We start from the raw sequence: 22,822 nt of genomic DNA, 5'->3' as shown, positions 1-22,822 counted from the left end.
AATAGCTCAAGCGGAGTAAAAAAAACAGTAAACTTTTAAAATTAAAACAAACAAAGCTATTCATAAATTAACAACGGAGTCCACACGAGACTGTGATCATCTTGACACAGGATCCCGAGGCTGGAAGGAGCAATGGGGGCAGGAAGGGCCTTGTCGGGCGGCGTGAGCCGTCAGCCGCTGGATCAAACGCTGCTTCCTGTTCCCTCAAGATGACGCCTCCGCAAAGACAGCAGCTACACCTTATGTAAACATTCACGGGAGCCACACAAGCCTCTGAGCGATGCAAACGAGGCCTGGGCAGGTCAGCCAGGGACAGCCGGAGCTCCAGAGTGTGGCCCCCGGACCGCCAGGCCGGCCGGGGTGGGGTGGGGTGGGGCGGCACCTGCCAGGCCGGGGGCTTCCAGAACCCCGCGCTCTGAAGGGAGCCAAACAGGTACTGAATCCTTGGCACTTTGCCAGAGACTTCATTTTTTTTAACATGCAACAGATAATTCACTGTAGACAAGAAATTCAGGGTTAAAAAGGGCCCACTGATTCCATTACCCGGAGACTGGTGCACATTGCTCTGACTCTTTTCCAGGCGAGAGTCGTTCGCTTTCATAAAAAGCCTTTTCTACTATGGATGTACTTCTGGGATTTTAGAGCTCCGGTCCAGCGCCCTGATGACACTGGGATACGGCGACGGAGGCAGGACAACGCGGCTGAGAGACGCGGGAAGGCAGCGAGAGGGCGAGGCGGCCCACGGCCTGGGAGCACGAGCCCCCTCCTCCCCGAGGTGCCCGTCCCCCGCAGGCGGGCATCAGCGGCAGGGCCCCCACTCCCGCCCCGCCCGCCAGTGGGGCACAGGAACAAATCACCGCTCCTCTCCCACCTCATCCAGGCACCCACTTCTGCCTGCTGCCGACAGAACCCGCGACTGCTCCGAACGAAATGCCACGTGCCCTGGGATTCTCTGTTTCTACTCTCTCCTGTTTCCAGTTCTTCTCAACTGGAAATGCTCACGCTCCCCTCGGTGGAGGCCCACCTGCTCCCGCGACTGCTTTTCTCCGGCACACTCTTCTGCACCACAGGGCTCTTGGCTGCCTTACGACCAACTGCTGAAATTTTATCTGTTTGAGATCTGGGGACTGCCAGGGCACACACAGTTTTGTCTCCCTCACTGACTCCCATCATATACAGTCTGAGAAACCAGGGGATGAAAGCAGCTATTTGGAGACTATTTGGGAAGCTATCGATAAATCCTCTGCCAGAAGGAGAACACCTGGTCTCTGGTAATGGAATATCGGTAACAAAAGGCCAGGAGAAAAAGACTTTATGACAAAAAATGGTATTTAAAAAACTGTTGAGTGGCAGAATAAAATCTGTTCAGTCCTTCACTTAGGAACAAATGTGTTTCTTTAAAAAAAGTACCGATATCAAGAACAAAGAAATAGATAAATGCGAAGTAGAGCCTACCAACTCACCCATTCACTCACATGACCACTTTCTAATAATCAACAGAACCGTCTTTTCTTCCTTCTTTACTACAGCTACCAAAATAAGCATGGCAGGCATTTAGTCCTCAGCTAAGTTAACTGCAAGGGAAGGAGGTATTCCTTCACAGGTCAATCTTCTAGAAAACAAGAAATCTTCCGGTCATTAGCTCCCAAGCCTAAAACACGAGCACTAAGGTGACAGGACTCCAAATGCCTTAAATCTACCCAAAGCATCCAGCTCTGTTCCGAAGAAGCTGAGCTACAAGCCAGTATCCTGCGGGAATGAGGCGTATGCCATCTGCCGGGATCCTGCGGCCCCAAGCCACAGTCCAGAAGCAAACAGAGGACTCGCTCCGTTTCTGCTGGGATTGATTTCCTTCCTCTGCATCACTCTCTGCTGTCACTGTCTCACTCTCATCTGTGACCTCAGTTTACAGAGAGGACTGGGGACACGAGCCCAAGGGGGCTGCCTCCCCTGCGGGCCAGCTGGGACGAGGTCGGCACTGTGCCCACCCGGCTCGGGCCACGCGTGGGGGGCTACTCGGCTGGGACTTGATCTGCCCCCTCAAGGATCAAATTCTAGACCCCAAGTGAGACTTATTAAAATACCTGCTCTAGTAGTCGACTGATATGGCACACTTCCTAACCTCAGAGTTAGAGTCACAGGAGAAAGACGTTCAGAAATACGCTGAATTCTATGGGGAACGGACACGCCTATGAGAGAAAGGTCATGTCACGTGTGAATGACAACATGCGTTTTAAATGAGGACAGAAGCACCATGGTCGAGCTGTCTTTCGGAACAAGACGGTTGTGTGAGCTTCTCCTGATCACATACCGTAGGAGCGGCATCCTCCAGACAACAGACAGGGCCTCATTTCTCTGAGACTGACACTCTGCACACCCCGGCACCTCCTACAAAGGCTCACTGGGCTTCACTTCACCAACGCAGCCGCCCGGGCGGGAGGACTGCAGTGCTGCTTCCCGTCAAAAGCAGTGCAGCTCCGAGCCAGTAGCCGGCGATGGGCAACGCGGAAGGTTTCAGGACACACACAGCACAGCAAACCCCACGACTCAGCTTCCCCTGTGAGCGCACGACAGCGTCGACCAAGGGGAGGTGGAAAGACAGCATTTAAAGCACCAGGTCCTTATTAACGGGGTCGAGTTCAAGCGCCGTTGGGCAAGTGCCCGCACACGGGGAGCCCGTCTGGAGCCCAGGCCACCGCGATGACGGTCAGGGACGCCGACTTCCACGACAGCTGCAGCCTCCACGCCTCACCGAGCACGTCCAGCACCAAGTATGCCTGCCGTGCTCTCTCATGTAGCTTTCATGAAACCTGAAAGTCTCATCTTCACCAAATCTTGAAAATTCTCTAAAAAAGTGGAAGCACTGGGTGTGTAAACTTAGCAGTTAAAAGAGCACCTCTGAGATAAACTGGGGCTTGATAAAAAGAAAATATTTCTGACAAGCGTGGTTTGATTCTCCCATCGATAATGCCATAAACATTAAACTATATTCAAACAGTATCTTTTCTGGAAAGCTAAAATATGTTTTTCACATTTATAAATAAAGCATTCTCCCTAAAGTCAATTGTATCTCTGGTTAACTGACAGAACTAAAATTGCCCACTGTAGTCAGAAAACCTTCGGACCCTGCACTGTTCTCTAAGTTGCCAGTACATGTTAGAACTTGCCGCACGTGACGATACAGCGGAGAACAAACTGCTCGTGCACTCTCAGCCATGGTAACACGGAGTCAGAAGTTCAGCCTGAGCACCCTAGCTCCAGAGGAACCTGCCTAGCAGACACACACACCAGTGCACAGAACTTCATCATACGCCGGGCAAGTAACCCAGTGACGTCTGCCACATGCAGCCCACCACCCAAGCTTCCTCCTGAGGATTACAAGACAAATGGAGAAAACACAGTGGAAAACTACGTTTGACGCTACGTGAAACAGCAACGCTCAGGAGCAGAGGGTGGGAGGGCTGGGCGGCACAGCCACAACCCCTCCTGGTCTCTAGCAGCTGAGCGGGAGGGTGTGAAATGAAATGCCCCAGCAGAATCTAGGGCACAGAAGTGTCCTGGCATGACTCCAGAAGGGCAAAAGGCTCTGACGTTAAGTCCCCATAAGCGAACGGCAATTACCTGAGTTCGGGTACAACACTCTCTGTTCAAAGACAGCAACACTCAAATCAGCTTTTGCTGTTGAGTGGTTTCTACAGATTTCTACTTCCAGGGAAGCAAAGACCAAGTATTCCTACGGTGCCGTAAGCAATGACCGAAAGGACAGCATTTCCCCCGGAACACAATCAACACTATGCCAGGCAAGATAACTGTGATTTCTGAGAAGAGAGCTAAAATGAGGCAGATTTCACAAAAGAAAAATCAACAGGCAACCTGAGGGGCTAAAGGCAAACTGGCCTCTCGTGGAGAGGGTCCCCATGGGCTCAAGGGTGGTCCTGGAGTCAGTGCCTACAGGCCCCGGATTCCAGACCAGTGTTGGTTTCTCAAGGTGCTTGACAGTGGCCGGATGACCTTCCCCATCGTCAGATTTATCACAGAGCCCACCCAGCTTCCCCCATCTCAAGGGCCAGTATCACCACCGTATCACCACCTTCCCCACTCTCAGGTTCGTGCTCACCTGAGACTACAAAGCGTTCCGTCTTATTTCCCACTTGTCAGTTCACTGGGACAGTCTCCGCCTAACCAGGTCATCTACTTAGCGCTGGTTTGGGATGTGGTCACCTGACACACAACCTGTCCTGGGTCAGAAAACGTCTCTGGACCCAGAGACACGTGCACACGCTATGTGCCTCTGTGCCTGATCCTGGGGCATCACAATGCCCGAGCTCCTTTGTAGAAAACCATCCCTACTGTTATTGCTTATTTTCAGAATCAGGACAACTCAGAATTAAAATTTATTAAGATTGCAAAACTGAGAGTCTGTTTAAGATAAAAATACAAAATCTACCAGGGGAGGGAAAAAACGGGCAACATGGTAAGTGACAACTTCCTGACTGATCGCTAGTGTGAGCAGCAAATGCCAAGTCCCCGTAGTAGCTGCAGTTACACGTGCGTCTTCCCCAGTGCTGGCACTGTTTAAGGAGCCTCGTGTACATATACGTAGATGTATCTGTACAGCTAATGCTCGTAAAGGCCCCATGGGGTATGTACTTCTATGACTCCCATCTCACAGATGAGAAAACTGAAGCACAGGAAAGCCAAGTTTCCCAACGCCCCAAAGCTGACTTGTGCAGGAGCCGGCATTCAGATAACGAACGCTCTGTGGCTGAGCACGACTCGGCACCGCGACATGTCCTCGCCAGAGAACTCTCCAAAATGGACTAGGAACCCATGTGTGGGTCCTTCCTAAATTCACAGGTGTTCTAAGTCCTCCGGGAAGTACAGTTTAATAAAGGCTTTGGGTTAAGCTTTCAGAAGATAGTATATATACAGAGCTGGATATCACATTTAACCAATAAACATTAGTTAAAAATCAGGAACAACTGAAAACTGTTCAGTGAGATCGACAAACAACGAAAAGCTTACTTTTTTTGAAGTTTACGATTTTTTTCAGCCTGTCCTCCCAATTTGCTGAGTCCCAAGGCATCTTGAGATGAGTTTTCTGTCTCTGAAATAATAGCTACGAGGAAGCAGAGTGGTCGAAACATTGAGAGAAAATCAACACGGCTGAGTTAGGTGTTTCTGTAAACAGGTGGAGGAGTTTTTGTAGGGAGAGTGAAGAAAATTCTAAAGGTGAACTTTCCGACCAGACGGCACACGCGCATGCACGAATGCACGCACACATGCATGCGTGCGTGCGCGCGCGCGCACACACACACACACAAAAACGCTCAAGAGGCAGGAAGGCTGACGCCTGGGAGACGCTGAGCTGCTCAAGGCAGGTGGACGTTACCCGTGCTCTCTCGGCCGTGTGTGGACCCACTGGGGAAACAGACCCGGGAGAACACCCAGCTCGTGTGAGAGGAAGCACGCGGCGGCAACGGGGAGGCGGAGGGGCGCACAGAGGTGCGCGTGCAGCCCCCTGCCCGCTCTGAACACTGAAGGGTTGGCTGGAAACCACCCACCTTGTCCCAGCGATTCCTTGCCAAGGGCTCCAGGTCGGCCCTTCTCTTTCTTGCCGAACAAGCGGCCGATAGAGGATTTGATGCCCTTCTTCTTGGGGGCTTTGTGCAGCGAGTCCTGGCTGCTGTTGCTACTGCTGGGGTTGCTCGCGGGGCCGTCCTGCGAGCCTGTCGAGCTTTGGGGACAGAAAATGACCTTTAGCAGGGGGCCTCGCGCAACCACACCCCCTACAACGCTCGCTCCCCACGCCACGCAGCAGACGGGGCTCCTCGCGGACCGCGCCGCGCACAAGAGGTGCAGGCTCCCCACCACGGACAGCTGCTCCCGAGAGGCCGGGACTCTCTGACGTGAGCTCTCCTCCCAAGAGGGAGGGGCCCGACTCTAGACCACCCAGTGCAGAGGGCGCTCCGAGCCCCTCAAGGTAACGGCCCGGCAGGTACAGACGCCCCCGGGGCCGGGGCAGGAGAGCGATGGTCACCGTGCAGGGGCGCTGGAGAGATGACCACATGTGCCCTGCATCGAGTGCTGCCTGGCTCGGGACAGGAGCTCAGCAGGTGGTGGTCTGAACAAGGCCAGGGTCACAGAACCGCGACTGACGGTCTCCTGAGAGGAGGCACTGGGGGAGCGTGGAAGGATGGGGTGGGACACCGCACAGCTCGGAAAGGACAAGAGCGCATCCGAGAGCCACGGAGTGTCCTACGGAGGGGTAACGCTCAGAAACACAGCCCGCGCCGGGCGGAGGCTCCGGCCGGAATAGGAAGAAAGTTCCCAAAGGAGTTAATCTGTAGAATCTGAAGAAACGAGGTGTTTCTAAAATTGCTGGTATCACTTAACTCTTTTCTTGCCAAGCTGACTCTGTCCAAACAGAAGGCACCTCCTGCCGGATTTCACTACAGCGCCCAGAGCAGGGGTCGGCACCCTAAAGTCTGTCACTTAAACAAACACGCTGAACTGAGTGGTATTTCTTTAAAATCATCATTCTGACTTGTTTTTCAAGAGAAGATGAACAGATTTCCTGAGAGTGGAAGGAGGAGAGCAGGGCCCTTACTTGCGTGCGTCCCTGATGTCCTCGTGGCTGGCTGTGTGCAGCGCCCCTGTGTGCAGCCGGTCCAGCCGAAGGGACCGCGGGGAGGAGGGGGGCGAGGTTTCACATTTGATGGTCGTCTTGTCGTCTCGTACCTCTTCTCGGGAAGCTGGCAGCTGAGGGATTGAGATAAGTGTAAAATTAGGTGACAACAGACTGTGACGGATAAAGGAAATCAAGGAGGCTTTACATTATAACCAGAAACTTATTTGAAAACCTATTAGCTATGCTTTCTGCCAGTACAAAAAGGCTTGATCTAGCCTAATGCCATCTTAAAGGGCTGTCTTGTTCATGAGAAGCAAGGCTGTCAGCAGAGGGAGCAGAGAGCGGAGCCGACTCCCGCCGGCCTGCCCCCCGCATGAGCGTGGAGACCTGGACAGCAGCCTCCCCGTGGCCTGCCGTCCCTAGAATCCAGGCCACCCGGACAGCCCCGCAGGGGCAGCAGAGAGCTGAGCCCCGCCTGAAGCCACCACCATAAACCATGCATGGCATTAACCGCCACGATGAAGAGGACGACTGTATTTATCTCCTGATGCCGTTCAACAGAAACGCTAGCAAGGGTAAGACACCTCTCCGGCAAACCTGTCCAGACCTTTCTGTTTGAGAGGAAAAAAGCAATAGCTTGTTCTAGGTCTTCATCAAAAGATGATCTCTTCCAGACTGCCAGCTTTTTGGATTGTAATGGGATGTGAGTATGGGAAGCAGGGTGGTGGTTACAGTATGGGGAACAGATTAACCCCTTCAGGGTCCAAGCAGATCTCCCTTATAAATTTGGGTTTTGTGGTTAAGCCAGGTTAGATTTTATGAAACATGCACGGCAAGCATTTGCATAAAGAATGAGACTTGGAGCAACCGACCTGTGCCTTTTTAATGGGACTGTGTAAAGAATATTGATCCACTGCAGCCCCACAGTGGCTTGGTGACAACAAAGTGACCCAGGGCAAAATATAGCTGAACTCATTTAAGCGACAGCTGGATAAACTGTGTCCTCTCCTGATTTCTAATTACAATCATCAGATAGCAAAAGGCTAGAAAGGCTAGAAATCATCAATGTGAAACTTAACAGGGATCGATCTCAAGTTCAAGTTAAAACAATCCTTTATAAAAATCAAACGGGTCAGGGAAGTGACACAGGTCTGAGTTGACTATGGACTCCATGGAGACAAACAGCTGCTCTGAAGCCCAGTTAACACAACAAGCCCCTTCCCAAGGGCCTCTTCCTAAGGAAGTCCTCCGGGCCCACCCAGCCTGGCTGTCTCTCCCCCTGCACCTCCCCCAGGATGAGAGCCCACTCCACTGCGCCCACGTGACTAGGACGGGCAGCTGCACGCAAGCTGGGCAGGCGTCTCGGCGTCCACCTGCGACGTGGAAGAGGCGGCAGGTCCGCCGGTGCCTGGTTCTTGGCGCGCACACGCCAAGCCTACAACAAGGCCCTCTCAGTAGCCAGTCAGCGAGCTCAAGCTACCGCACGCAACAGACCAGGCCACCCGGCCGGGATGTAATCAACAGGCCACTACCTTTATTGAGAAAGTCTTGCCACCAAGAAAACTACAAACGTATGCAGCAGAACTGCGTCTCACTGCCGACCTGTGGACTGTGCAGGGACGGCACAGCACGGTCACCCCGAAGGGCACGGGTCTATCACTGTCCTCACTTAACAGCAGGGCAAAGCCGGGCCCAGAGCGGGTGGGCGGCTCACCCAGGTCACAACCGATCGGTGACAGAGCCGGGACTTTAAATTGCTGCACTGCCGTGGCCTGGCAGAGGGGTGCTGGCACACGGGGCGGCTGGGCTGCAGGACGGCGGCCCGCGTCCTGCACGGCTGCGCGGCGAGTGCACGCTCGGGGGGTTGTGAGCCTGAGAGGGAGGGAGGCATCGTGGTCAACAGATCTGGCCCTCAGCGCACCGTATTCCCTCCAAGAACAGGGGCTCAGTCCAGGGTTATCTGAGAGGAAGGAGCCCCGAGCACCCTCCGTCAGGAATGCTGTGAAGGAGACAAGAGCTCCTGGTGGAAAAGCGGGCCGGACGGCGCCGGGGCTGAGGTTCCAGGTTCTGAAATCAGACAAAGCCACACTGCGCTGCTGACTGTGTGAGCCTGGGCACAGCGCCTGGCCGCTCTAAGCCTCGGCGTCCACGTCTGTTGAATGGGGATAACAACAGCACCTGGACCTCAGGTGGGTGTTTGTGGGATTAGGGAACAGACTCGTAAAGACTCACGAGGCCTGGCACAAAGTAACAGCCTACCGAACGCTACTACCTGTGACTATTAAAACTGCTTTCCCCCAAATCTAGCATCTATGGCTCCGCTTCCATCATTTCTTTTTTTTTTTTTTTTTTTTTTTTTTCGGTACGCGGGCCTCTCACTGTTGTGGCCTCTCCCGTTGCGGAGCACAGGCTCCGGACGCGCAGGCTCAGCGGCCATGGCTCACGGATCCAGCCGCTCCGCGGCATGTGGGATCTTCCCGGACTGGGGCACAAACCCATGTCCCCTGCATCGTCAGGCGGACTCTCAACCACTGCGCCACCAGGGAAGCCCCCCATCATTTCTTTTTAAAAAACACTATGGGGAATTCCCTGGTGGTAGAGTGGTTAAGGACTCAGCGCTCTCCCTGCCTGGGGCCTGAGTTCGATCCCTGGTTGGGGAACTAAGACCCCACAAGCCTCGCAGCACAGCCCAAAATAAATAAGTAAATAAATAAATAAAATTTAAAAATAATAACAAAAAATAAAAAACACTATGTCTATTATAAATAAGCGTGCAACAGTTAGAAGGCAAACAAGCGGGAGAAAGGCAAACTCTTACATTTGTCCCAGTGAACGACCTATTTCCAGCGGAACCATCAGCATATGTTAAGTGGAGGGTGAGTTTCAACACTTCCACTGAAACGTCAATTATTCACCAGTACTCAACCACATAGTGTTCATTCACGTAAAATGACAGGGACTCTTCAATACTTCACAAAGAAACAAAGGCATGCTAAATTACTAAATATTTTACCTTTCTACGATGTTTCCTTAAATCACTAGGCTGACAGATGCATGCAAAGAAATGAAGAGAAACCAGATTTACTGCACACTTTGAAGTTAAAAATTCAAGGATCAGTACAGGCAAATATATTAAAAAGAAAATGACAGAACACATGTAAGTGAGGTAAGATTTAGAGAAAATGTAACTGGAAATAGAACATCTTTTTGACCACAAAAGTTAAATATAATAAGCTATTCAAGATTTCCTAGAGAAACACTATAAATTATTCCTCAGGAAGATACAATTCTATTACAACATACTCAATTTCTTATAATATGGCATTCTGTATAACAAAGGGCCCTAACAGTTGTCTATTCTAAGCCAAACTTCTCTATAACTTAGTTTTTCTTAATAAGAAACATGTTATACTTTAAAATAGCAATCTAACTGATGAGGAAGTAATTGCAATACCTATGTTAACACGGAACAAATCTAACCACCTACTGGACATTAATGTAAAATCCTTACCTAGAATTTGATTTAAAACTTCTCAAAATAAACTTATTGATTAAAGCAGGTACCCTGTGAAAATATGTAAGAATAAAAGCTAGCATAATGGCAGACAGTCTTTACATTTTATGATTCATAGAAGATAATTTAATTAAAAATAGCCTAGTAAAGACATTAACTGTGCATGTTTAATAAGCTGATGAGATTTACCATCTTAAATAATACAAGCACCAAAACCAGAAAGTACGTTGTGTCAAAGAGCCCATTAATTCTACACTTAGTGGGTCATTCCTTTACATAAGCAACATCTCACTTATGAATTACACGTATGTTATACAGTGTGAGCAGAAACACTCTGATCCATCTACATCATGCCTGTAGCCATACCTATTACGCAGTGATACACTAAATAAAACCTACCGCTATGGGGGAAAAACACTGTTTAATGAGAAACGAAGATAACGCAGAGACCCCACTAATGAGCCACGACCAAGCATAGACACACACTGTGGACCACAGAGTGGGGTGGACGGGGAGCGGAGCTGGATGGTAAACTACAGACTCGGCGGTGGGGAGGCTGGGGTCTGGATTAACAATGATAAAACAAAGGATGATACAGGGAATCGACACCAATGACAGAAGCAGACACACCGTCAGCCAGTGCAGAGAACCATGTAACAACAGGGAAAAAAATACACAGAACTGCTTTTACAAATTCTCTGAAAGAAGCTAAGCATGAAACCACAAATGAAATCATCAGAGTTTTAAATATCAGCTAATTAGCTAATGATGTAAATTATAAAAACAGTATGCCAAAATACCACAAAACGGACTAGTTAGCACTTCACATGTCACTAAAATGATTCACAGTTGATTTAATTATACGCTGGCTAACAATGCAGCTAAAATGAAAATAGGCGGTAAGAGAAAAAAATTATAATACAAGTGCAGTTAAAAAGCACAATATTGTAAATATGATTTCATGTGGCAAACAGCAACGCACTCACAAAACCTAAACTCAGTACACAGGAAAGTTACAGTGTGTGCTTCAGAGCTGCACGCTGTCACCGCCCGGTCATCGCATTTCCAGAGGAGGAAGCATGAGGAAGCCCGTTTGCTTCCCTGGGAGCCGCGGGGCACCAGCTTTTTTTTTTTTTTTTTTTTTTTTTTTTTTTTTTGCAGTACGCGGGCCTCTCACCGTTGTGGCCTCTCCCGTTGCGGAGCACAGGCTCCGGACGCGCAGGCTCAGCGGCCATGGCTCACGGGCCCAGCTGCTCTGCGGCATGTGGGATCTTCCCGGACCGGGGCATGAACCCGTGTCCCCTGCATCGGCAGGTGGACCCTCAACCACTGTGCCACCAGAGAAGCCCAGGGGCACCGGCTTTTAACCTGGTTTCACATGCAGAGCTGGCGTGAGTGCGTGGCCAGGTGCCTCAGCAAGAGGACCAGTTTAGCTTTTTTGGTTTTATTTTGACCGCATGCCCTGCCCCCTCCAGTGAGGCATCCCTAGTGTAAAGGAAGACAGCATTGACTCGCTGTACAGTTTTCGAGATGCCATTAGGGCTGCCTATGTTTACTCTTGCTAAGCTGTCTATTCCTGAAAAACAAAAACCTTCCTGTAGCTGCTGTGCCTTGCAGAGGCCATGCCCACTGTTACATAAAGGAGAACTTTGGATGAGTTCATGATGACATGCTAAGCTGGTGGTCCAAACATTAAAATTAATTTGCCATTAATTGGGGGACTGATTAAATACTAGCTGGCTTTAAAAATCTTGAACCTCTGAGCATAGCAAATGCACCTGATTTTCTTCTAGGTTAAAGCAAGCAAGCAAGCAAACCAGGTGTGCTGGGGGAGGGTGCAGCAGGGAGAAGGCAGACACTTACCAGAGTCATGACGCCTAGTCTGTCCACTTCCCTTGCCGGGCTGTGCGGGGCCCTTCGAGGGGTGGGTCGCCCGCTGCTGGGAGGGGAAGAGCTGGCCCGAGAGGAAGCAGGGTACGGGGGGATGGAGCTCACTGATCGAAATCGACCAAGGCTGTCTAAGCTCCCACTGCCCACCCTGCTCTCAATCTCCTCTGCCCGCTGCTCCGTGTTCTCCTTTTCTTCTTGTATCAACCTGAAACAGAATAACACCGTCCCCTGCCTTTGTCAGGAAATAGAGGAACATGTCTGGATAACAGATCTGGGTTTGTATTCTGTATCACGATTAACGACTTACCACTGAATCTTACAAAGCTGCTCCCGATCATTCACATTTGATTTTACTTATTCACACTAAAATTCTGATGGGGGCTGGGTGGCAACTCTCACTGCATAATGAGATATTTAAAATTTACAACTTTCACCTTCCCTGTTGTTACAGCAAAGCTGCATACCTATCAACTTTTTCAACTGGAAATCGGGAACTCTGATATAATCAAAAAAGCAATTCACAAAGCAATTTGGAGTTTCTAAACACAAGTCTCTAGACCAGATGAAAATGCTGAGTTGATTTTTTTTAAGGTTGAATTTGAACAAAAGTATTATTTCATAAAGTTCTCTACCAGCCTCATGTGAGTTTCTTTTTTTCTGTTTGTTTTTTTGGGGTTTTTTTTGATGTTGTTCCCCAACCAGGGATTGAACCCGTGCCCCCTGCAGTGGAAGGGCAGAGTCTTAACCACTAGCCCGTCAGGGAAGTCCCTCGTGTGCGTTTCTGGATTCATGTCAACCACACTGCATTACTCTGGAATGCAAGGTTAATGTTCTTCTCCCTGAATGTGTACTGGATGGTTAAATAGCAGTCTAAATATTTGAGTATGCAAATACAATTATTTTGATATTAAAATACCAGATCCTTGTCGTAACCTTTCCAATTTAAGTTCTACTTATATATCCTGAAAGTATTTTCTCATTTTTGATAACAAGTCGATGGACAGAATTTACCATTTATATCAGGTCAACCTGTTGCATAAGGAAAAAATCACTTTTACCTGGCAACACGCTATAAAAATAAAAGTATATAATCGTTTCATAGTTCCCGCAGGGATGGGGAAAGACAGTCTTTCAGAGCTCATCTGGGTTCAAACACGGCACACGAAGAAGCCAGTCTATGAATTCAAAAGTGCAGGCAGCACAACCTACTTGTACCATTTTTGCCGTTTATTCTGCGGCCTTTCCTCTCTGGCCCCCATTCTCTGCAGGCGGGAATGGGCACCTCTGCCTGTGTTAATGTGACTAGAGCAATCTGAGCAGCAACTCTGACTGGGTCCACTACGGGGTCGCCGGCCTGGGGCTGCTCTGCACGTGGACTTGGGACAGGAGCTGTGGCCATGGCCGATCTGACACCCGGCGGGCCTCAGGGTACCCGGTCACACTGCTGCCCCCAGACCTAAGGCCTCCTGATGACTACAAGGCAGTCCTTTGGAGTCTGTTCCCTGTTCTGCAACATAACTATTACAGTGGCTATGACACTTTCTAAGGAAAACATCTTAAATATATACTGATGAGGCTAAAAAATACTCAAACACACATCCTTTGACCTCTGTCTTACAAGAACCAATTTTCCCATTATGTTAACTTAAAAGCAAAACGCAAGTCCGAGTGGGAGTCTGCCAACCTGAAAACCCCAGCTTTTCTGTTCCCGGTGGCTTTGGGACACACTGCAGAATACGCGAGGCTCCGAGGAACCCACAAGAGGGCGACCCCTCCGTGCCGGAGGATGCATGGGCTGCAGGGGGGCATCACCTCGGGGCTCAGAGCTGGGGGGACACGCAGGCTGGCAGAGGCTGATGAAGGGTGCCCTCACTTGCTGCGGCACGCCCACCCTCACCTGCCCCTGCGCCGAGCTTTGGCCTTTCTCCCGGTCGGCCACCCCATCACCCAGCCCTGCCCCGGGAAAGGAATCCGGGGAGCCAACTTCGCCCCGACTCCCCGGCGCCATGTCTCCGCTCTGCACCCCGGCCGGACGTGGCCTCAGCTCTCTGCACCCCGCCATCTCTCTCCAGATGTGTCGGCAGCTTCCGGGGGCAGGGGCTGAACGCCTCTCCCCCTTCCACGACATCTCACACGGTGTGCTGACACCACAACTGTGGGGACAATGCCCTGCTTAACTGAGCTTTATAATCAAGGGCAATCTCAGGACTTAAAATTCTTAAAACGGAACCGAAGTAAGTTTTCTTATTATGGAACACTTAGGCTTTTCTAAGTAGCGTCCACCCTCAGAGACACCGTGTTTCCGGGGAGCCAGGCACGGGCACACGCACCGGATCTCTTTGTTGATGGCGTCCAGCTGCTCCTGAAGCATCATGGCCAGGGTCTGGGCATCGGCCTGCCCGCTGGGCGACAGCAGAGTGGCCGAGCTGAAGAGGGTGTCCCTGTCTCCTTCACCGTCAGACACGTCCAAGTCGCTCTCAAACGCCTGGGCCACGTTCGCCAGCACGCTGGCTTGCTGGGCACGCTCCCAGTCCTGCTCGTTCAGGGTCTGCACCTGTGCACGAGAGGCCACGTCTCAACAGCAACAGTCACGGCAACTTCAATCTACCAGCAACTTGAAACAATTCTACACAGAGACCCAGAAGATTTTGGAAAAACGGGTCACGCTTAGAAGCCAGCGACATCTGTTAAGTGAGCAGCATTTAAGAAATGGGCAGGAGGAGAATCTATTTCTTAGACGGCCTGGCAACATTCACATCCTAGCCTGGACGGGAGGCAACTCTATGACGTTATTCACAAGGCTGACGCAACCGCATCAGAAACAAAAACCGAAAATTAAAATAATTAATTCCGTGCCACCATCAGCCAGGTTGAAGGGAAGTAAAAAAAACCCCATCAGATCCAAAGCCGCTGGGTTCAGCTCAGCTGCCATAGCTTTTACCAGCGCCACCAAGTACCAGGGCTCTCGGAGGCTCCTCAGCGCTCCCTCTCCTGAGGCTGGTCTGAACACGCGCAGACTCGAGCGGCAGCAGAGGGGAGACGGGAGAGCCAGCCCCCCACAGCCCTCAGGGCGCGGGAGCCGCCGCGTGGCGGGGCTCTTCCAGGGAACTGCACTCACGTTGCAAGGGCACCTCTGTGCGGAGCCCAGACGCCCTCTGTGCTGCCATCAGAACATGCACAGAGGAAGCGTGCTCGCTGGGGCTCTGTGCTGCCTCTCCTCTGGGGCCATCTCACACCCCTTCCCTCCCCAAACCTCCTCCCGGGCCCCATCCCCACCTCCACGCTCAGCCCAGGGTCCTGCCTCCCGTTTCCCAGACGCGACCTCAGAGTAACCACAGGGCGGCCTCTAGACGCAGGCTCCCCAGCCCCCTGCCCCTGGGGCCTGTGCCCACGCACTCCATCGTGTTCCTCTCCGACCCTCCCCAGGGCTGGGCCACCCCCTTCAGCTGGTCCAGGATCACCTGTCATCACTCCTCCTTCCCTGTGGCTAATCCACGTCCTACGGGCTCATTCCAACAGCCTCAGGATGTCCACTCCCTCCTCTCTCCTTAAAAGCACACAGCAGCAACCACAGAACTCTCCCTCCAGGGCTCCTTCCAGCAACCACCGCGTTTCCCTGAAAGCTCCCCAGGGCAGCCTCTACTCCCCCCCTTCCCTCCTCCACCCGTCTCCCACTCTCTGCAAGCAGGTGTGGCTCCAGGGGGCTCCGTGGAGCCCGCACGCCTAGGTCCCCTCCCCCATGCTGCCCCAGCAGAGCGCTGGAGCCTCTAGCTCAGCGGCCCCGCCCTCCCGGGCTACTCCTCACCTCCTGCCGCCCTTTCTCAGCCTCCCGACCTCTGAGACCTCTGAATCCGGGGTGCCCCATGGCTCTATCCGTGGACCTCATCTCTCTCTCCACAGGCACCCACCGGGTGACCCTATCTGGCTCATGCCTTTAAATACCACCTGTATGCCCATGACCCCAAGTCTACCTCGAGTTGAGAGCTCTCCCGGGTCCAGGCCGGAACACCCAGCTGCCGACCTGTCCACCTGAACAGGACCGAGGCCCAGATCCCAGCCTCCCTCGACCCGGCTATCTTCCTCACAGAAGGAAACAGACCCCAGCTTTGAGCTGCTCCCAGACCGCCCCTGCCCCCGTAGCCTACGTCCACTGCACCGGCCCGTCTGGCTGGCACGACCGTTACCTCCGAATGGCTACTTCCCCTCCCCTCCTCCCTCCTGGAGACCCTCGCTGGCCACCCTGTTTAAAAATTATTATTCCCCTCCTTGTTTGGCAACTCGGGTACCCTTGGTTTCCTTTCCCTGCTTATTACCATCTGACAGGCTGTGGTGACTGAAAAATACGTCCATGAATTCTTTAATCCTCCTCCCTTCAAGAGGCAGAGGGCAATTCTTCCCCGACCCCCGTGAGTGAGGGCAGGACTTCGCAGCTCACTCTAATGATCAGAACGCAGTGGAAGCACAGGGGTGCAGCTTCCGAGACTGAGGCGTGAAAGGGCTCTCCCCCGCTCTCTCTCAGAGGGAGTTCTGAGGAAAGCCAGCCCCATGAAGAGGGCCACACGGCAAGGACCGGGGCCCTCCCTCTCGACAACAGCCAGGTGAGGGAGTCTGAAAGCATGCCATCCAGCCCGGGGGGAGCCTTCCGGTGGCGGCGACCTCAGGAGGCCCTGAGCAGGGCCCATCCCACTAAGATGCTCCCACGTGCACACGAACTGTGAACTATTAAATGTTCACTGTGAAGCCACTAGGCTTTGCAGTGACTGGCTGTGTAGCAGCAGATAAAGGACACACACGGCATGTTTTACTTGACTTTCCATTCACTGCTGCCTCTCTCTTCTCACTAGGGTGTGCACGTTGGGGGGTGTGTGTGTGTGCAGGCATTTTGTCTGTTTTTAATTCTCTGCTGGAGCCCTAGGTCTGAGGATGCCTGGCCCAAAACAGCTGCTCACTGAATATGGGAGCTCAGAATACAGAGCCATATATAAAAAATATATGCCGTGAAACGCACAAAGATATGAAGGCAGTTGGACTTGCAAATGAGAATTCTTCTCACTGCAAGAGGATGAATGTGTGTATTCGTTTACTCTTCAGGACAACCTCAAGCCTGTGCTCATCAGCACGGGGCTGTGCCTTACAGTAGGTCACAGGTTACCAAAATTTGTTCTTAAAAAAAAAAAAAAAAGCTTGCCTTAAAAGTAAACTCTTAGCCAGAAAAAGGAAAATGGGGGGAGGGGAAGAGAGAAAGCGACCCATCAAGCTTTGTTTCAAAACAGTCTCCCGAACCATAGGGTGAGGAGGCAAGTATCTCACGGAGCGCTTGCCCCGGGGATAGGGGGCGGGCCGGGGCGGGGCTGGGGGGGGGGCTTGCCTTGGAAGGCTCGTCGCGCAGCGCTGCCAGCCGGCCTTTCTGGGGGCGTCGCAACACCGCGCTGCTGCTGAAGGAGTCCGAGGGCCCGTCTGCCACAGGGAACCTGAAATCTGGGACGCTGCCCAAGTGGGGTCGGCTGAAACACGGGGGAAGAAAAAAGGTCATTATTAGGAGAAAACTGACCTCACTTTGTTGGCCAAGCCAGAACCTATCAACTTGGAAAATAAGTGATGTCACAGGAAAAGGTCGCCCAGGAGGGCACCGCTCTCCCGCTCCAACAGCAACCCGCCGCCTGCCCCACCAGCTGGAAAACTTCCACATCCGGGAAAACCAGTGCAGACACGAGGACATGCAAGTGACAGGGGTGGAATCCAGCTGTCTGCGGTGTACAGGGGTCTGTGGTCCACCTGGGAACCCGCCCTCAGGTCAAGGTGTTGGGCCCGGCACCTGCTCTGCTTTTTCCTTGACATCCACACCTCCCCTCTGGCCTTCAGCTGTTCTCTCCTTTCCTGTTTGGGCCAAGATTCCCAGTGTGAAGCCCATCAATCACAAACATTCCTCTACCTGAAACACCGGCTACACCGCTCACAGCGCCTCAGACAAACCAGCAGCAGAAACCCCTGTGAACCACGGCTTAGAGCTTAGATGGACTGCTGTTTCCGAATCAAAAGCAGAGTCCTGGGTGTAATTAGATTAACGAGATCAAAACTCTATAGGCTGAAGAAGTCCCAGGACAGGTGGTTGGGGCCCTGAGCTTGACAAGAGAAACCGGGCACGGGTGTCAGGAGACACCCCGGTCAGCCGAGGCGCGGCCCAGCCGTGACCATGGGCCCACCAGCACCACGGGCCCAGCCCAGGAGCTGCTCGGCCCTTGTCTCTGGGAAGAAGGGTGGCGCCTGCTTTGGCAGGAGTCCTGAAATCCGGGAAACAGACCCCACTCCCCTGAGGAGAGTAAGCACTCTTCACACCCTCTGCAGAGCAGGCCAGGACCACGTGCTAGCTCAGCCCCCTCTGGTTCACGCACTGCTCGACACTTTTAAAAGAAATGTCTTCCCAACAAACACATGAAAGGATGCTCAACATCATTACTCATTAGAGAAATGCAAAACAAAACTACAATGAGATATCATCTCACACCGGTCAGAATGGCCATCATCAAAAAATCTAGAAACAATAAATGCTGGAGAGGGTGTGGAGAAAAGGGAACCCTCTTGCACTGTTGGTGGGAATGTAAATTGATACAGCTACTATGGAGAACAGTATGGAGGTTCCTTAAAAAACTAAAAATGGAATTACCATACAACCCAGCAATCCCACTACTGGGTATATACCCTGAGAAAACCATCATTCAAAAAGAGTCATGTACCAAAACGTTCATTGCAGCTCTATTTACAATAGCCAGGACATGGAAACAACCTAAGTGTCCATCATTGGATGAATGGATAAAGATGTGGCCCATGTATACAATGGAATATTACTCAGGCATAAAAAGAAATGAAATTGAGCTATTTGTAATGAGGTGGATGGATCTAGAGTCTGTCATACTGAGTGAAGTAAGTCAGAAAGAGAAAGACAAATACCGTATGCTAACACATATATACGGAATTAAAGAAAAAAAATGTCATGAAGAACCTAGGGGTAAAACAGGAATAAAGACACAGACCTACTAGAGAATGAACTTGAGGATATGCGGAGGGGGAAGGGTAAGCTGTGACAAAGCGAGAGAGTGGCATGGACATATATACACTACCAAACGTAAACCAGATAGCTAGTGGGAAGCGGCCGCATAGCACAGGGAGATCAGCTCGGTGCTTTGTGACCATCTAGAGGGGTGGGATAGGGAGGGTGGGAGGGAGACGCAAGACGGAAGAGATATGGGGATATATGTATATGTATAACTGATTCACTTTGTTATAAAGCAGAAACTAACACACCGTTGTAAAGCAATTATACTCCAATAAAGATGTAAAAAAAAAAAAAAAAGAAACGTCTTCAAGTGTTGCATAGGATTTATCCTTTGTTTGCAGGAGATCAAAGTCTGGAATCTCCCTTGAACCGCAACCGTCTCTCCCTTCCCCTCTGGCCTCATTCCTAAGGAAACTGCTCCTTCTTTCTCAGCATGACTTCTACCCAACTGCTTGGGGGCCACAGCACACTTCGAAATCCGGTGAAAGCTACGACACAAAATCCTGCACGTGCTTCTGGTGGCTGGTGGATCCTCTGAAGTCCACAAACGCCCCCGGGTGGTGTCGCCCCGCAGCAGTCATTTCCCAGTCTCCTTACGGAGCCCAGCCACCATCTTTCTCCCCCACCCGTCAACCGAGGCTGGCTTTCCTCCCAGAAGATCTCAGAGACAAGGTGACCGATTTCACTGTGAAGTCCAGCCAAACAAGCCGAGGCTGCCACGAGCCATCTTTTCAGTCCTCCCTCTGCACCCGAGGCCCCCCTCCCCACCTGCTGTGATCCGCCTTTTCCCATTTGTACAGCTCCCGACCACCTCTCTGCTGAGCCACTTGACATTACACCTCTAGAACTGCCTCCTTGAAACATCCCCTCCCGCAGTACCCAGCCTCTGCAGCCCACTGTCTTCAGAGCACAGAGTTCGCCTACAGCCCCAGCGGCGCCATCAGAACACGGAGGCCCCCCCACCCCCGGCCCCCCTGCGCCATCAGAGCACAGAGCCTCCCCCGCCCCCCTGCGCCATCAGAGCACAGAGCCCCCCTCCCGCCTCCCTGCGTCATCAGAGCAGGGCCACCCCCGCCCCCGTGCACCATCAGAGCAGGGCCCCCCCACTCCAGCCCCCTGCTCCATCAGAGCAAAGAGCCCCCCCACCCCCTGCGCCATCAGAGCACAGAGCCCCCCCCACTCCACCCCCCTGCGCCGTCTGAGCACAGAGCTCCCTCCCGCCGCCCCCGCGCCATCAGAGCACAGAGCCCCCCCGCCCCCCTGCGCCGTCAGAGCAGAGAGATGCCCCCTCCCGCCCCCCTGCGCCATCAGAGCAAAGAGCCCCCCCGCCCCCCTGCGCCGTCAGAGCACAGAGATGCCCCCAGCCGCCCCCCTGCGCCATCAGAGCACAGAGCCCTCCTCCTGCCCCACCAGAGCACGGAGCCCCCCTCCCGCCTCCCTGCGTCATCAGAGCAGGGCCACCCCCGCCCCCGTGCACCATCAGAGCAGAGCCCCCCCACTCCACCCCCCTGCTCCATCAGAGCAAAGAGCCCCCCACCCCCTGCGCCATCAGAGCACAGAGCCCCCCCCACTCCACCCCCCTGCGCCGTCTGAGCACAGAGCTCCCTCCCGCCGCCCCCACCACCCCGTGCCGTCAAAGCAGAGCTCCCTCCCGCCGCCCCCGCGCCATCAGAGCAAAGAGCCCCCCCGCCCCCCTGCGCCATCAGAGCACAGAGCCCCCTCCCGCCGCCCCCGCGCCATCAGAGCAAAGAGCCCCCCCGCCCCCCTGCGCCATCAGAGCACAGAGCCCCCTCCCGCCCCCCTGCGCCGTCAGAGCACAGAGCCCCCCTCCCGCCCCCCTGCGCCATCAGAGCACAGAGCCCCCCTCCCGCCGCCCCCACCACCCCGTGCCGTCAAAGCAGAGCTCCCTCCCGCCGCCCCCGCGCCATCAGAGCAAAGAGCCCCCCCGCCCCCCTGCGCCATCAGAGCACAGAGCCCCCCTCCCGCCGCCCCCACCACCCCGTGCCGTCAAAGCAGAGCTCCCTCCCGCCCCCCTGCGCCATCAGAGCACAGAGCCCCCCTCCCGCCCCCCTGCGCCATCAGAGCACAGAGCCCCCCTCCCGCCCCCCTGCGCCATCAGAGCACAGAGCCCCCTCCCGCCCCCCTGCGCCGTCAGAGCACAGAGCCCCCCTCCCGCCCCCCTGCGCCATCAGAGCACAGAGCCCCCTCCCGCCCCCCTGCGCCGTCAGAGCACAGAGATGCCCCTTCCCGCCCCCCTGCGCCATCAGAGCACAGAGCCCCCTCCCGCCCCCCTGCGTCATCAGAGCAAGAGCTGCTTCCTCGTCCTTCACTTTCACTGTCACACATGGCTCTGGTGACCATGCCCAAGGCTTTTCCATTGAAAACCCCCGCAACTGTGCCAGCCCTTCGGTTCTGGCACCCACGCCCCCTTCATCACTCAAACTCCCAAAAGAGTTAACAGGCTGTGTCCACCTCCTCCTCCCTCCAGGTACCCGCACGGTCCTCCTCACACTCGCCTCATCTACCCCGTGAGCAGGGCTCTGCCTCCACCTCTGACCTCACCCTAGAGGACCTTAGCCAGCAAGTCCAGCGATGCCGCTGTCCCGATCTTCCTCCACCCCACCCCCCACCATCTGTAAGCACACACACTCTCCTTGAAATTCTACCCCCCCCCCCCGCCGTGGTTCTGGAGACAGGGAAAGTTTCTGGCTCTGCCTCTATCTTCCTTGATTTCTCTTTTTTTCTAGGAGGTCCAGCAAGGACCCTAGACCCTGACGGTTCCCTACGTGTGCAAATGCTGAAATATCTGTACGGGCTCCGAACTGTCTCCTAAATCACGATCCAAGCAGAAGCCTCTTTCCGACAGACGAATGAATGTCACCAGTTAAGCTCTTCAATAACTTTGCTAAAGTTTAACTCTCACTTGATGACCATTTTCCACAAAGAAAGCGAAGAAAAAATTTAAATAGCTTAATAAGAATTATTGCCCCTATAATGACAAGTAAGAAAAAAATCAGGATGCTGAGTGATTTGCTCAACTCATTCACAAGCCAGGTGATACCTCCCACGGCAGCCAACGCCAAGTCACGTCTCAATAAATTTTAAAATGACTACAAGTCGTTAACCTTCTGCGATTCTTAAGAAACATCAGTGTCACAGTCTGTCAGGTCCCTCAAATGAATACACCCAAATATTAACGAGCCGCACCCCCGCCTCCAAACCGCCTCCTGTGGTTTTGAGTCTTGTCAGTAACGTGACTGCCACTCTCCTAGGTACCGAGTTCTAACCTCAGGAATGATGTTTTACTCTTCCCTCTAGCCTGCCACTAAGCTACAGGCTCCTTGAGGCGCGACCATGAGCTATACCCACCCAGTCACACTGTCCACACAGCCATGACACGCCCTTGTATACACACGACAGTGCTGAGCAGAGCTGTGACCTGGGGAGCGTCCTACCTGTGGTGTAGGGGAGCCCCTCTCAGCCCCGTCTGGTCCAGTTCAGCTCTCAAGGCTTCCAGGGTTAGTACGAGCTGATCCTACAAAACAGCAAATGACAGAACACTGCGCCTATTGCTTTCAGGACATAAAATGACTCGCATCAAAATGTGCTCAAGTGCTGAACAAAACCATGACAGGTTACATAAGCAGTTATAAATTCCAAACATTTTAGTTCTGAGAAAATTTTCTCCAAGAGTCCTATAGCAAACATAAACGCTCAGACCAGTATTAACTTT

General features: G+C 52.9%; 1 protein-coding gene across 4 annotated transcripts in view; it reads right to left on the bottom strand.

Annotated features, from left to right (window-relative positions):
• PPFIA1 (PTPRF interacting protein alpha 1) overlaps positions 1-22,822 on the bottom strand; it is a gene marked incomplete at its 3' end in the record, with an annotated part of 89,817 nt that overhangs the window by 17,506 nt on the left and 49,489 nt on the right. For all 4 annotated transcript variants that reach the window (XM_081239839.1, XM_081239840.1, XM_081239841.1 and 1 more), the window contains 7 exons: positions 22,545-22,624; positions 17,404-17,539; positions 14,366-14,589; positions 12,009-12,240; positions 6,611-6,762; positions 5,565-5,737; positions 5,026-5,119 (listed from right to left, as the gene is read on the bottom strand). In XM_081239839.1, coding sequence (XP_081095965.1) covers positions 5,026-5,119; positions 5,565-5,737; positions 6,611-6,762; positions 12,009-12,240; positions 14,366-14,589; positions 17,404-17,539; positions 22,545-22,624 — 1,091 coding nt within the window. The remainder of the gene's footprint in view (positions 1-5,025; positions 5,120-5,564; positions 5,738-6,610; positions 6,763-12,008; positions 12,241-14,365; positions 14,590-17,403; positions 17,540-22,544; positions 22,625-22,822) is intronic.

This window comes from Mesoplodon bidens (assembly GCF_964165515.1).
Source record: "Mesoplodon bidens genome assembly, chromosome: 7".
Lineage (NCBI taxonomy): Eukaryota > Metazoa > Chordata > Mammalia > Artiodactyla > Ziphiidae > Mesoplodon > Mesoplodon bidens.
The sequence above is the reverse complement of the archived record's forward strand: the minus strand, read 5'-3'. Positions and strand labels throughout refer to the sequence as shown.